General features: G+C 57.3%; 1 protein-coding gene across 7 annotated transcripts in view; it reads left to right on the top strand.

Annotated features, from left to right (window-relative positions):
• ARHGAP39 (Rho GTPase activating protein 39) overlaps positions 1-21,596 on the top strand; it is an 88,278-nt gene that overhangs the window by 65,054 nt on the left and 1,628 nt on the right. For 6 of the 7 annotated variants that reach the window (XM_072745851.1, XM_072745852.1, XM_072745854.1 and 3 more), the window contains 6 exons: positions 770-853; positions 7,516-8,824; positions 9,972-10,533; positions 17,910-18,002; positions 20,426-20,499; positions 21,312-21,511. In XM_072745851.1, the coding sequence (XP_072601952.1) occupies positions 770-853; positions 7,516-8,824; positions 9,972-10,533; positions 17,910-18,002; positions 20,426-20,499; positions 21,312-21,511 (2,322 nt within the window). The remainder of the gene's footprint in view (positions 1-769; positions 854-7,515; positions 8,825-9,971; positions 10,534-17,909; positions 18,003-20,425; positions 20,500-21,311; positions 21,512-21,596) is intronic. The other variant, XM_072745857.1, reaches the window with a different exon arrangement.

Genomic DNA, 21,596 nt, shown 5'->3' with positions numbered 1-21,596 from the left:
GTCATAGACATTAATTTGACCATATGTCCTTGAACATCTGCCAAGATAATCACCCGCTAATTTATTTCCCAGATACTGAGTGTGTGTTGTGCTCCGCACATGCACTCTTAAAAAGTTTATTATCCCTAGGAGACTATTTCTCTCTTTTTAAAAAAGATTCATTTATTTTACTTGAGAGAGAGAACGGGGGGCAGCAGCAGAGGGAGAGGAAGAGTCTCAAGCAGATTCCCTGCTGAGTGCGGAGCCTGACACAGGATTTTGATCCCACGACGCTGAGATTGTGACCGGAGCAGAAACCAAGAGCTGGATGTTTTACTGAGCCACCCAGGTGCCCCACTATGAGAGTATTTCTAACATTGCTCTGTCTCAGGTCATCTGGTCAAAGTTGTGGTTCTCACTAACCCTGTCACAATGGCCTTAGAGTAGAAGCCCTGTTCCAAGTCATCTGAGCTCCTAAGATCCAGGATGGAGCAGCTGATATCTTTGCCTGACCCCCAGCCTCTGGACGGGGGCGGTCCCTACTTGAGGGCAGGTCAGCCTCCAGTCCATTTTGTCCAGGCCACATGCAGTGAGGGTGGACTTAGGGCAGAGGATATACCCCCTTGACCTGATGGAGGGAACAGTTCTGTGGGCTGGACACTGGAGTTATTCCAGAGACACTAAAAGAATGACACATTCTTGAAAGTGAAGGATTATTATTTTGAACGTACTCTATTTTTAAATTACTGCACTTACGCTTCTGTCTTTTTTCCCTTTTGCTATGTTTCAGTTCTTCACCACCAGGAGTGTTCCTTGAGAAGGACTATGAGATTTACCGGGATTATAATGTGGATGGCCAGCTTCTTCACTACAGGTAGAACCCACTGGCTCACACTTGGCCCTGGCTCCTGACCTGAGGGTGGTTTTCCTGGCAGCTCCTGGGTGAGCTGGAGAAGAATCTGGCTCAATAGGAAGCAGCTAGCTGGATGTACACGGCATGTGGGGTCCCACACCGGCCGGAGGAACATGAGGAGGGGCTGTGGGGTCACAGCACCATTTGGAGTGGTCCCCAGGTTCATGTGGCAGCTTTTAGGAAGCTGGAAGAAGCTTGTCACTGCCCAGCCTGGGAGCCACAGAGTGTTGCTCCTACCAGAGGAGTGAGTCCCTGGGGAACCCTCAGCATGCACTCTCCCCTGGAGCTCCAGGCCACGCATCAGAGTGCTCCCCAGTTGAAGCTGGGAAGATTGGTATTGATCACAAGGAAAGAAATGGACATTGGCTTCCCTTAGTCCTGGGTTGGCCCTGCGGGGTATTGCAAGGTTCCAGAGATGATGGATCCCGGGGTGCAGCATCTATCATACTGGGTGGGAGCTGTCCTCAGCCAAGTTGTAGGTCCAGGTGGGGTGCTGTGCCTCTGGGTGGCCTAGGTGCCAGCACAGACCAACAGGAGTAATACCAGCACTGGGGAGGAACTTGAAGACCTGAGGGGCCTTTGGTGGCTTGCTCAGATGGTTCCAAGATCGATCTTGGTAGTGCTGACTGGGTTTGTTGATATGGAATGGAACCTGAGCCGACCTGGGCCCACCTGTCAGGGGGTGTGACTGTGGGTGTGTTTTGTAGCCTTGCTTCCATGTGCGCTTCAGTAAAGTGGGGTCAGATGGCTGGTGAGCCCTCAGTGCCCCTGCAGGCCGGGGCAGGCCCTCTGACCTGGTATTCCCTGGGGGTTGGGCAGTGCTTTAGTGGTCTCTGTCAGAGTCCCCCCACCCTGTAGGATGCATGTGCCCACCTGGTCTTTGGTGGCCTGTTGCAGCCCTGGCCCTGCTGTCCTGGGTGCCACCTGAGCTGGATATGAGAACAACATGTTGCAGTTTTAGGAATAGAGGCACTCACCCAGCCAGCGTGGGAAGAGCAGGAAGCTAAAGTTTATGGACAGATGAGGGAGGAGACTCTCCCCACCATACTGTGAGCAGGGTCTGTGAGGAGAAGGGGGAGCAAGAAGGAGGTTTGTCCAGGGAGGCTTGTGTCACCAACCAAGGTGGTATTGCTGCTCAGGACCCCGAGCAGGGCAGGGCAACGATGGGATGCCTGGTGGACGGCCCTTCCAGCCCAGGCACAGAGGTGCATCTACGGGGCAGTTGGGGGGCTGCATAGTTCAAGCTGTTTTTCATTTTTTTCTTTTTAAAGATTTTCTTTATCTCAGGGGTGAGGGGAGAGGGAGAAGCAGGCTCCCCACTGAGCAGGGAGCCCCATGTGGGGCTCGATCCCAAAACCCTGGGACCATGACTTGAGCTGAAGGCAGATGCCCAATCAGCTGAGCCCCCCAGGGGCCCTTAAGTTGTGTTGCATACAGAACATCAGACGTACAGTTTCTTGTCCACGTGAGCAAGGCTCTCTGAGTTCCACTCAGCGTCGTTACCGAGGCTCAGGATCTGCATACATGGCAGCCGAGGCCCCGAGGAGGTGGCGCCAGAGCAGCTCCTCTGGCTCTGGTCCTGTGCAGTGCTTGCCATTCTCCCTTTGGAAAGAGGCCGTGGAGAAGCTCTCCGAGCTGAGTGGAGTTTCCTCTCTCTCTGCTCCTGCACGTCCAACACCCGCCTCTGCCCTGCCTGCTTCCAGCATTTCCCAGTGCATGAAGGGTTTTGTTCCTTCCCTCGTGGTTTTAAAGAGTCACCGGAGGGATCCCTGGGTGGCGCAGCGGCTTGGCGCCTGCCTTTGGCCCAGGGTGCGATCCTGGAGACCCTGGATTGAATCCCACATCAGGCTCCCAGTGCATGGAGCCTGCTTCTCCCTCTGCCTATGTCTCTGCCTCTCACTCTCTCTCTCTCTCTGTGACTATCATAAATAAATAAAAAATTAAAGGAATAAATCAAGAGTCACCGGACAACCAGATAAGCAACCATTTTATTTAGAGACAAGTGGTGACTGTCTGCTAGTAGAGTGATGGGGGATCAAGGCACGGGTGAGGACAGGCTTCCTGGGTTTGGGGAACCATAAGGAGACAGGTCTGAGGGCCGGCCAGGGAGGTCGGACCGGGTAGAAAGGCTGGCCACGGGCAGCTGGGTCGTCTGGCCGCTCAGTGGTCAGAGGTGGGAGACGAACAAGGGACAGATAGCAGGGCCTAGAAACTGGGTGTAGGGCTTCAAAGAGAGCTTCCAGAAGAAGAGTAGAGCAGTGAGGTCAGGTGGAGACAGAGTTTGGGGCTGTAGAAGGGCCTGGCCTGAGGATGCCCGCGGAGGCTGCCTGCACAGTGAAGCCCATCGGGGGTAGGCCCCTCTTGGCTTCCGGGCTCCTACTCTCCGTGACCAAGGGCCACCTCTGGGCCCTGGGGCCCATCTTCCCAGCTGTGACTTGGAGTCTATGACTCAGAGGTGCCTGCATGGGCCTCAGGCCTGCCTTGGCAATGGAAAAAGAGACTTCAGGAGGGGTGCTCAGTGCACACATATGCTGCAGTGCTGGGCATTGCCCCTCAGCCCAGGGGCATTATTTTTATGGTGGAGGGCAAGGCCACGGGTCTGCCTTTTTCCTGCCTTGGTCTCTCATTTCCACCCTGACTAGATGGAACTGCTCTCGGGTCCTGGAACACATGTGTCATCTGACCAGCAGGCCTCTCATGTGCTCTTGGCCTGTCTTTCCCACCCTCCTCATCCCACAGCACAGTCTTGATCGCCCACAACTGACAGGCCACAGGGTGCCTCCGTGAGCCACAGCCCTCAGCACCCTTCACCAGGCAAGGATCATTCTTTACCTCACAGCCCCTGCAGGGCCCTGGTACCAGGGCTGGATCACTATCTGCTGAGCGGTGAAAAAAAGTGCAAAAGTAATGCTTCGCGCTTGCTGAGTGTTTCCTGTGTGTCAGTACTGAGCTAAGGACTTTATCATATGCACAGTATGGGACTTAATCCTCATAAGAATGAGTGAGGACACTGAGTCAGAGATGGTAAGTGATTTCCCCAAGCCCACAGCCAGGGAGCAACAGGGAGCTGGAGTCTAGTCCAAGATTTATGGATTCTGAGGCCAGTCGTGAGGGTTTGCTGGCCCCTAGCAAATTAACTGCAACGCTTCACTCTGCCTCCAGCAACCAGGAGAAGAGTTGCCAGGAGTGGGAGCCTGCATCCCAAGTCCTGTCACTCTCTGATTTCTCCTCAGGACAGTGAGGCCAAGCTGCTGGGCATCACTGTCACAGGCAGGGTCGGGTCCTGGCTGCACTGAGTGGGCCACATACCTGGTATGTTGGAGTAGGCTTCCTCCCAGCTGCCATGGACCCTCACACTCTCAACCCCTGTCTCACCGGATCGGCCCTCGTTCTCTGAGGCCTGCCTCTCCCAGCCCCAGTAGTGGGAAGTTCTGGCCTTCTCCAGAAAGGGCCAGCACCAATCAGAGAACAGAGGCAGAGGTGGAAAACTATAGAACTGGTTTAAGAAACTTTGGATTTCCACTTTTGCAGCAGTGAGTTATCTGAGACCAGCCTGCACACAGAGAACAAAACAGGGAAGATCATCTTGAAGTCATCAGAGATCTACAAAGGAGTGAAGACTTGAGGGCTGAGGAGGGACCAGTGCAGCCCAGCCACATGTGGTACTGCCTCTCCCTCCGGACAGTTGAGAGGCTGAGAAGCTGAGCTGACCACTGGGTGGTTCCATGGCTCCAAACATCAGAGTTGAGAGGCCACAAAAAGGAGCCTTAGTTACCATTCCATGTTCCCACTTGGTCTCCTGAAAGCCTATACTGAGGAGGAGGATGAGCCGTAAGTAGACCGGCCCTCAGACCTAAGCCTTATTTCCATTCAGCTTAGTCCTAGGTGAAAGTCAAGCTGTGTGCCCTCTCCTCAGCTGCCTGTCAGAAACAAAAATAAATCCAGAGCCTCAAATGACCTCTTCAGTTTTTCACCCAAATCTCAGTCTAAAATTGTCTATGTAGAAAATCCCAAAGAATTGACAAAAGATTCTAAAACTGATAAGTAATTATGGCAAGTTTGCAGGATACAAGGTAAGTTTACAAGTCAGTTGCTTTCCTACGTACAAACGATGAACAAGTAGCATTTGAAATTAATACCATTTACGTTAGCACCCCCCAAAATGAAATACATAGGTATAAATCTAACTATGTACAAAACCTAAATGAGGAGAAGTACAAAACTCTAATGAAAGATATCAAAGAGCTAAATAAGTGGCGAGACATCCCATGTTCATGGACAGGAAGATTCAATATTGTCAAGATGTCAGTTCTTCCCAACTTACTCCATAGATTCAGTGCAACTTCAGTCAAAATCCCAGCAAGTTATTCTGTGGATATCAGCAAACTCATTCTAAAACTTCTGTGGAAAGGCATAAGATCCAGAATACCAAACAGACTATTCAAGGAGAACAAAGTTGGAGGACTAATACTACTCAATTTGAAGATTAACTATAAGGCTACCATAATGAAGACAATGGGGTATTGGCAAAGAATAGACAAATAGATCAATGGAACAAAAGAGAGTCAAGAAATAGACCCATAAAACATAATCAATTGATTTTGACATGGGGCAAAGGCAATTCAGTGGAGCAAAGATGGTCTTTTCACTAATTAGAGCTGGAACAACTGAACATCCACATGTCAAATGAATGTAGATACACTTTTTACACTCTTCAGAAAAATTAGCTCAAAACGGATCACAGACCAAATGTAAAACACAAAACTTACTCGTAGAAGATGACATGGGAAAAAATATAGGACACCTTGGGTGTGACAGTGATACTTAGATACAGTATTAAAGGCTCATCCATGAAAAATAATTGGTCAGCTGGACTTCATTAAAATTAAAAATTTTGGGACACCTGGAGGGCTCAGTGGTTGAGCGTCTGCCTTCGGCTCAGGTTGTAATCCCAGGGTCCTGGGATCGAATCCCGCATCGGGCTCCCCATAGGGAGCCTGCTTCTCCCTCTGCCTGTGTCTCATGAATAAATAAATAAAATCTTTTTAAAAAATCAAATAAAAAATTTGTGCTCTGCAAAAGACAGTGATAAGAGAATGAGAAAACAGGTCACAGCCTGGGACAAAGTATTTGCAAAAGCTACATGTGATAAAGGACTGTTATCTGAAATATGCAGAGCTCGTGACCCTCGACAGTGAGGAAACAAGCAACGCAGTTTAAGAGTGGGCCAGAGACCCTGACGGACGCCTCAGCCAAGACGACACACAGATGGCGAAGACGCTCATGAACGATGCTCCGCATCCTGTGTCATCAGGGAAGTGCAAACGAAGACACGAGATCCCACGACACACCTGCGAGCAGAGCCAAACTCCGGAGGCGCCAGGCGCTGGTGCGGACCAGGGCCGGAGAGCAGAGGCGGCGGCGCCTCGCGGGATGGTTGGGAGATTTCTCGCAGAACTGAATGTGCTCTGACCACGTGATGCGGCACCTCGTCCCGGCGGTTACCCCGAAGCGGTGGAGACCCCATCCCCGCAGGACCCGAACGTGATGTGCGTAGCAGCTCTGTTCACGATCGCCCGGAAGCAGCCAGACGCCCGTGGGCCGGTGGACAGATGAACCGCGGGCCGACCCACGGCGCTCAGAGGACAGGAGCTCGCGCGGGGACCACGTGGGGGAGGCTCGGCACGCGTCAGGGGGGCACAGAAGCCGGCCTGTGTGACTCCGGGTCCGCGACGTTCTGGGGACGGCGACACCGTGGAGGCAGATGAAGGGTCGAGGGGCGGGGGGGGGGGGGGGGCAGTCAGCACGGAGGGTCCAGGGCCGCGAAGCCGTCTGTGTGACCCCCCAGTGCCAGGACACGTGCAGACCCACAGAGGCCCGGCCCCCGGGGGAGCCCTCGGCGAGTGGGGTGCCCGGCGGCGAGGAGGCCTCGTGGCCGTGGACCTGTAGGGTCATCGGCTGTAACGAATGCAGCGCTCTGGGGGGTTGATAACTGGGCCACGGGATGTGAGGAGGGGGAGGGAAATCTCTGGATGTTCCCCTCAATTTTGCTCTGAAAAGCAGTTTTTCCATCTTTGCTCTGGAAAGCAGTTTTCTACCTGTGCCCAGGGGCCGAGTGTTGTGTGTGTGTGAGGGCAGAGTCTCGGGCAGGGAGTCCGCCTTGGAGCTCGCAGGCCCCTCCGTGGTTGAGAAGCAGAGGTTGAGGGGCCACAGTGGGGCCTGGGGGGAAATCAGGTCGGGCCTCCGGCTCTCGTAGAACTAGTTGTGTGCCTGGTGCTGGGGTGACCAGAGCAGAGCCCCCCAGCGCAGGGAGTGTCAGGACGGGCCCCGGGGTGGCGGTGGCGGGCCGGGGGCACGCGGCCTGGGCAGGAGGCCCCCCGGGAGGCTGCAGGGCTGCGTGAGGACGGGGGAGCAGCAACTGCAGGCCGTGCCGCCCAGGTGTCGGGCCCCGCGGTGCAGGGTGCCCGGGCCGCTTACAGGGAGCTCCCGGCGGCTGTCGGGCCTCTTGGGCCCTGACTCCAGACGCTGCGGGGCCCGGGCCGGTGAGTGGAGGGATCGGGCTGGTGGCTGGGCGCGGCTGCACTTGTCCCCACCCAGCGAGTGACCCGCGCCTGTCCCCGCAGGACCTCCTCGCTTCGGTGGAACTCGGGCACCAAGGAGCGCATGCTCATCAAGGTCGCCGACCGGGAGCCCAGCTTCCTGGCGTCGCAGGGCAACGGCTACGCCCTGGAGGGCCAGGCCAGCCGCGGCCGCCGGCCGTCGGGGGGGCCGCACTCGCCCAGCCTGCAGCCGTTCGCGCCGGAGCCCGACGGCCCCGTGTTCTTCCCCGAGCGGAGGCCGTCGCCCTTCCTGAAGAGGGCCGAGCTGGGGAGCTGCTCCCCGCTGCTGGCGCAGCCGCGCAAGGCCGCCGGCGACTCACAGCCGTCGTCCCCGCGCTACGCCTACGAGCCCCCGCTGTACGAGGAGCCCCCCGTGGAGTACCAGGCGCCCATCTACGACGAGCCCCCCATGGACGTGCAGTACGAGGCCGGCGCCTACCCGGCCGGCTCGCCGCAGCGGTCCCCGGGCCGCAAGCCCGCCGCCTTCCCGCCGTCGCCCAAGCAGGGCCCCGCGTCGCCCTACCAGCAGCTGGTGCTCACCCGCCAGAAGTGCCCCGAGCGCTTCCTGAGCCTGGAGTACAGCCCCGCGGGCAAGGAGTACGTGCGGCAGCTGGTGTATGTGGAGCAGGCGGGCGCCAGCCCCAAGCTGCGGGCCGGCCCGAGGCCCAGGTTCGCGGCCAGCCCCGGCGGCGGCTCGCTGCCCCTGCAGCCCGGGCCCTGCCTGCTGCGCGGCCCGCGCCCGGGGGCCCCCCCGGGGGACTACAGCAGCATGGAGGGGGCCGAGCTGCGGGCCGCGCAGGACGATGCCATGTCCTGGTCCAGCCAGCAGGACACCATGTCCTCCGGCGGCTACTCGCCAGGCACACGCAAGAGGAAGAGCAGGAACCCGTCTCTGTGCCACGGCCCCGCCGACGGCCCCGGGGACCGCGATGTCCTGGGCGAGCAGCCGCCGGCCGAGGAGCGGGCGCCGTGCGGGCCCGGCCTGGGCGCCGGGAAGCGAGCCGAGGGCAAGGCGGCCGAGGCCGAGCCGTTCCTGGCGCAGGCGCGCCTGGCCTGGGAGGCGCAGCAGGCCCACTTCCACATGAAGCAGCGGGGCAGCTGGGACTCCCAGCAGGACGGCTCGGGCTACGAGAGCGACGGGGCCGTGCCGCTGCCCATGCCCGGGCCTGTGGTGCGCGCCTTCAGCGAGGACGAGGCCCTGGCGCAGCAGGAGAGCAAGCACTGGCAGAGGGGCGCCTTGGAGAGGCTGGCCTTCCCCCAGATCCTCCTCGAGAAGAGCGTCTCGGTGCAGACCAACCTGGCCTCGCCGGAGCCCTACCTTCACCCCTCGCAGGTAGGGAGGCGCTGCCGGGCTCCCGGGGCGGCGGGGGGCCGGGGCTGAGGCCGGGCGTGTGCTGGCCAGTCACCGGGGACGCAGGGGAGTCAGGGGGCGGGCGGGCAGCCCCCGACCTCGGGGCCGCTGAGCCTCTGGCCTCCCGTCTGTGACTGGGCTCCCGGGCGAGGTGCCCTGCAGGTGTGTCAGGGGTCCCCAGAGCCCTTCTGCAGCCAGGAGGGGGCGGAACCTCGTGCTGCAGCTGGAGCCACACAGGAGCCTGGCCTGCTTGTCCTCTCGGGTCAGCACCAGGTCGGGCATCGGCCGCCCCTCCGACTCACGTGCATCTCGGTCTGGGTCACGTGCTGGAGGCCAGCGTCCTAGTGCCCCCTCCTCCCTCCTGCCCGCTGACCTCTCACACCAGTCTGCCACGTGAAGCCAAGGCCGAGGGTCGGCCCTGGCACCTGCTGAGAGCCTGCAGTGGCCAGAGGGCCTCCTGGGGTTGGGCTCCCGACCCCGCCGGGGAAGACCTGCCCAGGGTGGCCTTGGGAGGCCGTTGTCCCTGCCAAATGCCTGCGCAGGCTGGAGAGCTCAGAGCAGCGATTCTGTCCAGGCTGAGAAAACAAAGGGCCAGTACGCCGGTGACGCCTTGGGCAGCTGTGCTGAGGCCCTGAGGGAGGCAGGGAGGGAGGCTTGGGACAAACGCCTCGTGGAAGGGGACGGCGCGGCCCAACCTCACTCTGCCCACGGCCCCACATGGGGATCTCTGGTGGCAGGGAAGGCTCTGACGGGGAGGGAAGGGCAGGGCAGGGTCGTGGACCAGTCAGTACCTGCCACCACCCCGCATGGAGACAGCCGTGTAGCACCGGTGGGGACGGCGTCCCCTGGCATCCTCCCACCCCAGACCTGTCCTGGACACCCACCACCACCGCCACCAGTACCCCTCATTTGCAGGAATAGGGAGGGCACTTCTTACTCCTCAGGGTAAAGGTTGGAAGAGGGCCTCTGTGGTCCCCTCCCCTGCCTCGTGGGAGGACGCAGTGTGTGTCTACGAGGTGGGTAGACCCAGGGGAGGCCCTAAGCTCACGGCCAGCAGGGGAGGCCATACCCCTCTCCTGGCTGGGTCACGCGGAGCCCACAGCCCCTCACGGCCCCTCTTCCTTCCTAGTCTGAGGACCTCGGCTCCTGCGCCCAGTTTGAGAGTAGCCGGCAGGCCCGCAGTGTGATGCCCAGCGCCAGCTGCGTGTTCCCCACCTTCACACTGCGTAAGCCGTCCTCGGAGACTGACATCGAGAACTGGGCCTCCAAGCACTTCAACACACACACGCAGGGCCTCTTCCGACGGAAGGTGTCCATCGCCAACATGCTGGCCTGGAGCAGTGAGTCCATCAAGAAACCCATGATCGTGACCAGCGACCGCCACGTGAAGAAGGAGGCCTGTGAGATCTTCAAACTGATCCAGATGTACATGGGCGACCGGCGCGCCAAGGCCGACCCCCTGCATGTGGCCCTGGAGATCGCCACCAAGGGCTGGAGCGTGCAGGGGCTGCGGGACGAGCTCTATATCCAGCTGTGCCGGCAGACCACGGAGAACTTCCGCCTCGAGAGCCTAGCCCGCGGCTGGGAGCTCATGGCCATCTGCTTGGCCTTCTTCCCACCCACACCCAAATTCCACTCCTACCTGGAGGGCTACATCTACCGGCACATGGACCCCGTCAACGACACCAAAGGTAAGGCCCGGGGCACCAGACCTCTCGCATCCCGGCTCTGCCACCGGCTCAGGGCAGGGCTGTGGCAAGAGCTTCCTGGTCTGCGCTGGGCAGGTTGGTGCAGGCAGGCTCGGCACCTCCACGCAGACACGCGTGTCCTCTGAGCGCCACGTTCTAGGTCCCCACTGGGAAGGATGACAGGCAGTCCTGGACTGGGGTCCGCGGCCACAGGCCAACGGTTCAGGGAGGAGGGGGCTGGATGAGGGCTGGCCTCCATGTGTCAGCCAGCTGATGCCCACTCTGCTAAGGCCTCCGGACCTGGCCACTCCGCCTGACGAGGGCAGGGAGGCCACAGTCAGGCCTGTGTACTAACTGTGTTTCAGCCATACTATGGCCTGGCGGGGTGGTCACCCCAGGCAGGCTGGTGCCATCTGTCCTGGGTGGGGAAGAGACAGGAGGGCCTTGGAGCGGGGCTCCTGCGAGCAGGGAGGAGCTGCTCTGGTAACCAGGGATGCGTTGACCCGGCACCAGGTCTGGCAAGACTGGCAGGCCATCGGGGCGCTGCAAGCTGGCCTGGCCCTGAGCCATCCCGAGAAGTCAGGTGTGGAAGCAGCCACATTCTGCCAAGGGCGCCTGAGGGCCATGCATCAGGTTTGTCTGGCCCCAGACCTGGTCTCCTTCGGGGAGGACTCAGGGCCCTGGTCCTGCTTCTAGATGGTGCCAGGCAGGGAGAGCCCGAGCCTGGGGCCATGGGCAACACCTGCTCCTGCAGCAGGCTGTCCACCACCCAGTCGTGGGCATTCACAAGGCATCGCCCTGGAACCAGCATCTCCATACACACGTGTGCACATACATGCACACGCACGTTCTCTGGCTCAGGTGCTGTGGACTCCTCGTTGGGAGTGACTGTGTTGGTCTGTCCAGGGCGTTGCCCCAGCCCGGGTGTGTGGAGCCGGGTGTGTGCACACAGTGATGGGGCTGCAGCTGCCCCAGCAGGGGGAGTCCTAGGGAAGGTGTGTCCAGTACACGCACCGTCAGCCCATCAGCCATGGGGGGGGCTGGATCTTAGAAGCCATGGGATTTTCAGTCGGTTTTTTTGTTTGTTTTAAGATTTGTTTATTTATTTTGAGAGAAAGAGAGAGACAGCTGAGGAGGGGAGGGGCAGAGGGGGAGAATCCTCAGGCAGGCTCTGCTAGGAGGCGCCCAGTGAGGACCTGATCTCACAACCCATGAGATCGTGACCAGAGCTGAAACCCACAGATGGATGCTCACCCAGCGGAGCCGCCAGGCGCCCCTAATTGAGGCATGTGGTTTTTTAAGCAGGGTCACTGAACACGGCAGAGGGCGTCCCAGGTGGTTTCCCCCGTGTGCAGAACACGCAAGCTGGTGGGTGGCCTCAGTCGGCCTCGGTCTTCCTGGGCCTTTCCAGGAGGAGGTGAACCCCCATTAGCTTCATGGTTCAGCCTGTTCCACAGAGGCCTTGAGGTGTGTGTCTACTGCTCAGCACAGCCCCTGGGGGCTCAGGGAGCGCTTGCCAAGTGACAAGGTGAGTGAGCAGTGAATGGACGAGGCCAGAGGCTCCTGAGGCCATTCCTGCCAGCGTGCTGGGGCTCCAGTGGGGAGCTTGAGCTCAGGCACTGTGCGGGGCCAAGCAGGACACTCCTCATGGCACAGAGGTTTGTGGGCTTTCCTCCTAGTGTCTGCACTACAGGGACGGGCATGGCGTGTATGAGGAATGGGTGGTCAGTTGGACGTGTGTGGCTCTGAACATCTGCCCACACTGAGGGAGGCCCACGTGGTCTCAGCCCACAAAAGGAGATTGGGTCTCTGTGGTCCCACCAACAGGAGCCTGCTTCTAGGCTCTGGGATCTGATCTCACGTGTATAATACAGGGCCGCCTTCCAGCCAGAAAACAACCCCAGGACCATTGCTGGGTGGGCTTCTGTTCTAGGCTGTGCTCAGTGCAGAGCCAGTGGAGAGGCCGGTGCTCCCTCCCACGGACACATCAGGAACAGGTGTACTGCTGGCTGGTGTTCAGGAAGGCAGGTCCCATCAGCCCACAAGGATGGAGCCTGTGCTTGCGGAAGGAAAATTGCAGCCTCTTAGGGTCACTGAGCCCAGCTCCCGAGTGACACTGCACCCTGAACCGTGCTGCCCAGGCCTCAGGGAGCTTTGATTTCATCTTCCAGCACATATGTGACATCTTCTGTGTGGTCACTATCACAAGGGACCAAGGCTCCAGTGAACCCTAGTTCACCTGTCCGCTAACCCCCAGCTTAACCTTGTCCCATACACGGTCACGCCTCTGTGCCAGCCACCAGCAGGCTGCTTTCACAGCTCGTCTCATCAGGCCTTCCCTCACAGGCTTTCTGCAGACACGGCGGACGGCAGCTACCCCATGTGCTCCTCGCGGCAGCACTGTGGACGGTGCAGACCCTAAGGAGTTTCCTTCACCCTTCATGTGTTCAGTAAGACGTAAGGTTTCCATGTAGAGGTGTCAGATGGAACACGTATATTTACTTGGAATCTACCTCGATGTCCTGCCAAATGAACACGGAAGTTAATATTTATTTATTTGTTCATTCATTCATTCATGAGAGACACACTGGCAGAAGGAGAAGCAGGCTCCTCGAGGGGAGCCCAATGTGGACTTGATCCTGGGACTCCGGGATTATGCCCTGAGCCAAAGGCAGATGCTCAGCCGCTGAGCCACCCAGGTGTCCTGGGAAGGAATTTTTTAAAGAAGAGGAGAAGGGGCTTGGGAAATGGTGTAGCCACTGTGGAAGACTGTTTGGCAGTTCCTAAAAAACTAGAAATAGAATTACCCTAGGGCCCATCACTTCCACCTCTGGATTTATACCAAAAAAATTTGAAAACAGGGACATGAACAGATAGATACTTGTACAAGTTCATGGCAGTATATTCACAACAGCCCAGAAGTGGAAGCAGCTCAAGTGTTCGTCAGTGGATGAGTAGATAGATAAAATTTAGTCCATCCACACAATGGAATATCATTCAGCCTAAAAAAATGTAGGGAGTTCTGACACATGTACAACATGGTTGAAACCAGAGAACATTATTTCAGTGAAATAAGCCAATTCAAAAAAGTACTGTGTGAGTCCACTCATACAAGGCCCCTAGAATATTCATATTCATAGAAACAGAAAGAATGGTGGGTGCCAGGTGCTAGAGCAGGGACAGCTGGAGACTTGTTCATTGCTTAAGAATTTCCATTTGGCTTGATGAAAAAGTTTTGGAGATGGAGTATGGTGATAGTTGCGCAACAGTAATAACGCACTTAATGCCACTGACCTGTATAATTAAATATGGTTGTAATGGTAAATTTTGTACTTTTTACCAGATGTATATTTTACCACAATAAAATGTATATTTTATGTATACTTTGCCACGATAAAAATAAGGATACCCACAAGGACAAAGAGAACGAACACTGTTTTGGAAGCTGAAAAGTACAGGAGCGAGTGGTGGGAAGCTGACTTGTTCAGACCAAGAAGGGTGGATCCCAAGCAGTGACAAAGCTCAGAAGCTGAAGCAGGTAGCAAACCCTTAAAAGCTCCACAGTGGGTAGAGCCAGCTTCCTCTAGCAGAGGTTTGGAAGTTGTGTGGTCTTGAAGCTGAAAACTGCTTGAAAGTCTGTTTAAGAAACAAAGCAGCTACCGTAGAGTAGGCAAGAGCATAGATTCTCGGCCAGAGCATTTGGACTCCAATCCCAGCCATTTTCAAGACAGGCCATAGAACAAGTCTCAATAAATGGTAAAGAAGGCAAATCATAGAAAGTGTATTCTCCTGTCACAACAGAATTGACTTAGTAATCAGTAACACAAAGATATCTGGAAAATCCCCAAGTACCTGGAAACTTTTTTAAAAGCGTACTATTGAATAGCCCATGGGTCAAATAAAAAGCTATGGGGCAATTAGGAAGTATTTTGAACTGAAAGAAAATGAAAACAAAACATATGAACTGTGGGATGCAGCCACAGCAGTTGTTAGACGGAGATTCATAGCATGTGAATACCTGTGTTCTAAAATAAGATCTCAAATCAGGGGCCTCAGTTCCTATTTTAAGAAACTTAAAAAATAAACCAAAAGCAAGCAGAAGAACGAAAATAATGAAGATCTAAGTAGAAATCAGTGAAGGCGAAAACAGAAAAACAATGCAGAAAGTCAGTGAAACAAAAAGCTAATTCTTTGAGAAGATTGATAAGATTGATAAATCTCTAGCCAGACTGATCAAAAAGAAAACATAAATCACCAATATCAAGAAGGAGAGATGATCACCACAGATTCAACATGCAAAAGGGTAATATTATGAACAACTTTATGCCAGTATATTTGGCAGTTTAGAGGAAATGGATTCCTTGAAAGACAAACTACCAAAGATCACTCCATAAGAAATAGACAACCAAAACCACGTATCTATTAAGGAAATTGAATTGGTACTTAAAACTTTCCCACAAAGAAAAATAAAGGCCAAAATGGCTTCACTGGTGAATTTTACCAATTATAGCAATTCTTTACAAACTCGCTGAAAAAATTGAAATCGAGGGACTATCTCCAAATTTATTCCATATGAAAATTATAAAAGGACATTACCAAAAAAATGAAAAACACGGACAGTATCACTCCTGAACATAGAACAGAAATTGTTAACATTACTTAAGCAAATGGAGTCCAACCATATATAAAAAAAGATAATGTATCTTGAGTGAGATTTATCTGAAGAATGAAAAATTGGTTTCACACTAAAAAATCAATCCATGTAATTCGCCAGTAAAAAAGAAAGATTATGTGATCATCCCAATAAGTGTAGAAAAAGCATTTGGCAAAAAATCCAACATTTCCATTCCTGATAAAAATTTCTAAACAAACTAGGAACAGAAGGGACCCTCTTCAACTGGACAAAAGGCAAATATTTTTTAAGACCCTATAGCACCCGAAAGAATGGAAAATGAGAACTCAGATACCTGTACACCCATGTCCATGGCAGCATTATTCACAATAACCGGAAAGTGCAAACAACCCAAGTGTCCAGCAGGTGCGTGGATAAGCAAAATGTGGTCTATCGATAACTGGAATATTTTGCAGCCATAAAAAAGAATAAAGCTCTGATACATGCTATAATGTGGAATAACCTTGAAAAAGTTATTCTAAGTTAAAAAAGCAGATACAAAAGGGCAAACACTGTATAATTCAACTTCTATGAAATATCTAAAGTAAGCAAATTCATAGAAAGATTAGAGGTTACAGGAGCTGGGGGAGGGGGAATGAGGAGTTTTGCTTAATGGGTGCAGTGTTTCTGTTCGTGGTGATATAAGAATTTTAGAAATGTGGTGGCTGCATGACACAGTGTACTAGATGCCACTAAATTGTACACTTAAAAATGGTTAAATGGCTATATTTTTATGTTTGTATTTTACCACAATTAAAAAACATCTCTATCCAGCATCATACTTTTTCTTTTTTAAGGCTTTATTTATTTATTCATGAGAGACACAGAGAGAGGCAGGCAGAGGGAGAAGCACGCTTCCTGTGGGGAACCCAATGTGGGACTCGATCCCAGGACCCCGGGGTCACGACCTGAGGCAAAGAGCCACCCAGGTGCCCCGGTAGCATCATACTTAATGGTGAAAGACTGCTTTCCCCCAAGATCGAGAACAAGGCAAGGACCTCCAGCCCCCCTGCACCTGCTCCACGTGATGGCGGAGGGCCTAGCCAGTGCAAAGTCATGGAAAAGAAATAAAAGGCATCCAGAAGGGGAAGGAAGTGTGCAATTGTGTCTATTCACAGACCACACAGTCTTCCACGGACCTATAAAAATACTATAGTGAGAATAGCAAGTTTGCAGGATGCAAGACCAATATATAGTAAAGTTAATTGTGTTTCTACATAGTAGCAACAAACTACTGGAAATGGATATTTTAAAAATACCATCTCGGGGCACCTGGCTGGCTCAGCAGATGGAGCAGGTGACCCTTGACCTTGGAGTTGTGGGTCTGAGCCCTACATTGGCTGTAGAGATTAGTTTGAAATAAAATCTTAAAAAAATATATATCCACAGTAGCATTTAAAAATAAGATACTTAGGGATAAGTCTGACAAGAGATGTCTGAGAGTTCTATGCTGAAAACTCCCAAATGTTACTGCAAGTCAGGAAGGCCTGAGGTGGAGAGAAATACCATATTCATGAATCAGAAGACTCACTTGTATCAAGATTTTACTTCCACCTAAATTGATGCAGATTCAACCCTAACCAAAATCTTAATAGTTTTTTTTTTTTTTTTAGTTTAGAAATCAATAGGCTGATTCTAAAATCCACAGAAAATGCAAAGGACCTAGAATGGCCACAATAACCTTTGAAAAAGAAGAGGGAGGTTGGAGGACTGACCATATCCTGCTTCAAGTCTTATCATGACACTCCAGGAGCCAGGAGAATAAGCTGTTGATGTAAAGGTAGATCCGTGGGGCACAACAAAACTGCTTGAGTCCAAAACTCAACCCAGACCTACGTGGTGCATTAGTTTTGCACAGAGATGCGGAGGCACCTCCGTGAAGAAAGGGCAGTGCCTCCCACCGCTGGTGCCGGGACAGCTGGTGGCCAAACGCAAAAAGAGATGAACTTCAAGGATGAGCCTCCTACTCTGTGCTGTCTGCAAAAACTAGCTCAAAATATCACAAACCAAAACATAAAACCTAGAAACTGTAAAGCTAGAACGAAACATAGACGCTTCTTCTCGAGCTGGGCCCGGGTTTCTAGGTGTGACGCCCCAAGCAGCCTGTGCAAGAGGAGACCCTCGATGCCCTGGAGCTCCTGCTCTTCGGGAGACGCTCACCGGAGACCGAGGGTCCCAGCCCGCGGGGGGCCTGGAGGGACGCGTATAGGGAGGGGGGAGCCGTGCCTCTGTGGGCGCCCCAGGGGTGGGGAGCGCCGCACCCCCAGGCCTGGCTCCTGCACTGCTCTCGGTCCAAGGCGCCGGCCGCGGAGAAGCCGCGGGGTCGCCCGGAGTCACGGCTCCCTCCCCCCGGCGCAGGCTCCCGGCGCCGGAGGGGGCAGAACCTGAAGCCGCCGCTTCCTAAGCCACGGTGCGGTGGCCCGTCCACAGGGCCGAGCCGTGCTGCTGGCGGAGCGCCTCGATGGGCGGGCCACGTGCCCTGGGGGCGGCTGGGGGGCGGTCGCTGTCGCAGTCGGAGAAGAGCCTCTGGGGCAGGCGTGGAGGGCCGCGGCCCAGAGGCTGCTGGGGGGCTCCGCGCCCCCCCCTGCGCGAGGAGCAGCCCCACCACCGGCCGGGCCCGCCGGCACCCCTGGGCTGCGGCGGGCGGCGTGGGCTGGCGCGCCCGGCTTTGTGTTCTCTGGTCCTCACGGCTCTGTTTGCTCCCCAGTGACGCAGCATATGAGAGCGCTCCTGGAGAGGAACAGTAAGAAGAAGCCCAAGTTGAGAAAGAAACCCAAGCCCTATGTTGAGGAGCCGGATGGTAGGGCCTCTCCCGCAGCCGGCGCGGTCTGCGCAGCTCTGCTCTCCGGCCTGGGCCGCCTGGCCCCTTTCTCTAACCGCTTCTGGGCTGGAAGGGGTGTCGGTGGGGTGGCACTAACCATCGGGGCTGGGGCCTTCCGAGCCGGCCGAGGCCCGGTCCCGAAGGTGCGTCTGGGGGCGGCCGCACCCGCCCTGTGCCTCTCTCCGCGGTGCTCAGAACAATTTCCACCTTGCACGCTGGGCGCTCGGTGGGGAAGGGCGAGGACAGACTGGGCAAGGCCGGCCGGAAGCACCCCTAGGTGAGTGTCTGCTGAGGAGGGGCTTCCTCGGAGGGAGCCCAAGAACTTCCCCGTCCTACCAGCCTCGCCCTTCTCCCCGGGCCCTGGCTCGGGACCACAGCCCCATCCCACCACTGTCCAGGCTGCAGGGAGGCCCTGTCCACCCAGTACTGACCTGTCCCCAGGGGGGGTCTCACTGCTGTCCTGGCACCGGGGCTCTGGGACCGGCCGCTGCCCCACCTCGGGCACTCCCCCCACCCCTGGAACACACACGTCCTCCTCCAGACGAGCCCCACTTCTTGTGCCAGTACCACCCAACCTCGACCCCCCTCCCCTGGGAAGCTGGTGGCTACGCGCCGCCCGTCGTGGAGGGGGCCGCTGCCCTCAGGCCCCAGACATTGGAGCCGAGTGGGGGGCCCCCGAGCTCCCACCGGTCCGGGTGTGGGGTTGCCGCAGGGACGGGGCTCAGCCTGGCCCCACGAGATCCTCTTGTGTAGCGAGGGCGGAGCCGAGGCCCAGGACCCGTGATGCGGGCACCAAGGGGTGGCCGGGGTGGCCTCTGGTCCCACCGCACAACTTGTAGGCCCAAAGCCCAGGCCCAGGGGCAGGGGGGGACAGACTGTGGGAGAGCCGCCCGGCTGTCCCTCTGCGGCCAGGCCCCTGGAAGGCTGTGCAGGGGCGTCCCGGGGGGCCCGAGGCGGGGCACCCACGCCGTCGTGAGGATCTCCCAGGCTGGCCGTGGGCGCTGCACAGCTCGGTCCTCGGGAGACCCCCCTCCCCCCGGTCGTGGCCCGGGAAGCGATGCCCGCCACGTGGTGCAGGGTGCGGGGGCTGCCGGGACCCCCCCCCCCCCCCCCCGTCCTACAGGGGAGGACGCTGAGGCCCTGAGACGGGGGTCAGGGCATTTGTGTCGCCGGGGCACCCCCCCTGCAGCCACCCCCCTGCCGTGAGGTGTCCGAAGGCCCAGTTGGCTCTGGGCGCAGTGTCCTGAGCTGGCCTGGGGTGCTGCATCCCAGGGACCCGAAACGGATTCCCAGGGACAGTGAGAACGGTTCTCGAGCGTTGCTGCTTACGGTGACGACACGGTCCTGTGACTGCTCAGACGAAGATCTTCGCGGGCTAAGACCCGGGTCCGAGGACCCCCTTGTGCTTCCTGCACAAGAACCTGCTTCCTTTAAGAGAAGACTGGGTTATGGATCTGAGGCTGGGGTCGGCAGGCCGGGGCCTCCGCGGCCCCCTCCCGGCCTCCCCGTGGCTGGTCCGCGGCCCCGGGGCGGGTGCTCCCAGGCGAGGCCTCACTCTGCGTCTTGGGCTCCTTGCGGCTTCTCCTGTGCCTGCCTTCCTGGGCCAGGAAAGATGCCACCCGGGGACACCCGCCCTGCGCTGGCTCCTCCTCCCTGCCCTTCATCCCTGTATCTGGACACTCTGGACACTTCCTGGCCAAGGTCCCTGCGGCCCCTGCTCCCTGAACGCCCACCCCCCCCCCCGCCGCCGTCCTGTGACCGCAACTGCTGCCGGGCAGAGTTAGCCCCCGCCTGGAGAAAGGAGACGGGCCTCCCTCCCGCCTTTGGCCCCTGGGCAGAACCCAAAGGTGTCTGTGTGGTGGCCCTGCAGGGACACCCGGGCTCAGGACACGGGGCGTCCCCTCCATGCTCCTCCTCCCCATTGCACTCCCACCAACCCGTCAGCCTCCCTTTCCGGGACTCTGGCCCAGGCAGCCCGCGGCCGCACAGCATCCCTGGCTGGAGGCAGGGCTACCGGGGAGTTGGGCCTGATGACCAGCTACCCCAAAGCCCCCTCCCCAAGACTGGCCCCAGGCAGTGGGCACAGAGCACCCCTAGCCCTGTTTCCTGTCGAACGGCCTTTCTTAGGGATTCCCCAGGGCTGGGGCCCGTGTCCTGCCCTTCCTGGTGAAGGTGGGAGGGGCGGGGGGGCCAGCAGAGGGGTCCCTTCCCCAGGGAGGCTCCTTGAGGTGTGGGAAGGGCCCCTTGCCTCTCTGTGCGGGTTTCTGCTCTAAAGGACTCAGCCCAGGAGAGGGGGGACCCCAGGGCTCTTGCGGGAGCGGCCTCTCACCCCTCCCACTCTGGCCTCTCAGCCCCTGCGCCCCACATCCACAGCACGCTGACCGGTGCCCGTTCTTTTCCAGGGGTGGCGATAAGCACGTATGCCAAGTACTGTTACCACAAGCTGCAGAAGGCGGCCCTCACCGGAGCCAAGAAGGTATGAGCGTCCCCCGGGTCCTCCGGGCTGGGCGGTCAGGGGGACTGGTCCAGGGGGACGCGTCAGGGATTGGCCTGCTCTCCTAGAGCCCACCGAGGCAGACAGGCAGCCAGGGAAGGCCGCGGGCACAGGCGGGCAGGGCCAAGTGACGGTGAGGTGCCCTGTGGCCACGGCACCAGCTGCCCCAGGCTCACCCGTGAGCAGGCAAGAGACCACCCCTCTAGAGGGGACCCTCACACCCTGGTTGACTGCCTCTGGGCCCGGGGGAGGCCCGGCCTGGGACTGCAGGGCAGGCTCAGAACACCACCATGGGCCCCTTCACTCACGCTGGGCCACCCACCTGGCCATCTTCCCCTTCCGTACCCCTGCCCCCACTTCCACCCAGGCAGCCCCTCAGGCCCTCTGGAGGCTGACCCTTCCCACCGGGTCTCGGAGCCTGGCCACCCCTCCCCTCTTCTCCCCCCACCTCCGCCCCAGGTGGTGTCACCTGGTCCACATCAGCCAGCCTGGCCCCTCTGTGGCCCCAGGCAGCTCTCATTCCAGGAACCACTCCCACCTTCCTCCCGTGTGACCAGTGGGGCCACCTGAAGATTTAGGGTGTTGTAGCTGGCCCAGCAGGATGCCTCTTCCCCAGTGACTTGGGGACCAAGGAGTTGGGGTGCCCTCAGCTCTGTGCAGGTGCCTGGAGTTACCAAGGAGAGAGGGGAGGGTGGCCAAGCCAGGGGCAGCCCTGGGAGGAGTACAGGGTGAGGGAAGGCTGGGAGCAGCGCCGCGGGGCCACGCCAGGTCAGAGCGCTGGGCTGTCTTTGCAGGGGCTGAAGAAGCCCAATGTGGAGGAGATCCGGCACGCCAAGAACGCTGTGTTCAGCCCGTCCATGTTTGGCAGTGCCCTGCAGGAGGTCATGAGCATGCAGAAGGAGCGATACCCTGATCGGCAGCTGCCCTGGGTACAAACACGTCTGTCTGAGGAGGTGCTAGCGCTCAACGGCGACCAGACCGAAGGCATCTTCAGGTGCCCTGCTACCTGGGCCCCGGGTGTGGGGCCTCGGGTGTGTCCGCTGTGTCTCAGGCAGGCACCAGGACCACCAGGCCTCCTT

The sequence above is a fragment of the Vulpes vulpes genome, unplaced genomic scaffold (genome assembly GCF_048418805.1).
Source record: "Vulpes vulpes isolate BD-2025 unplaced genomic scaffold, VulVul3 u000000671, whole genome shotgun sequence".
NCBI lineage: Eukaryota > Metazoa > Chordata > Mammalia > Carnivora > Canidae > Vulpes > Vulpes vulpes.
This window is presented reverse-complemented; position numbering and strand designations above follow the sequence as displayed.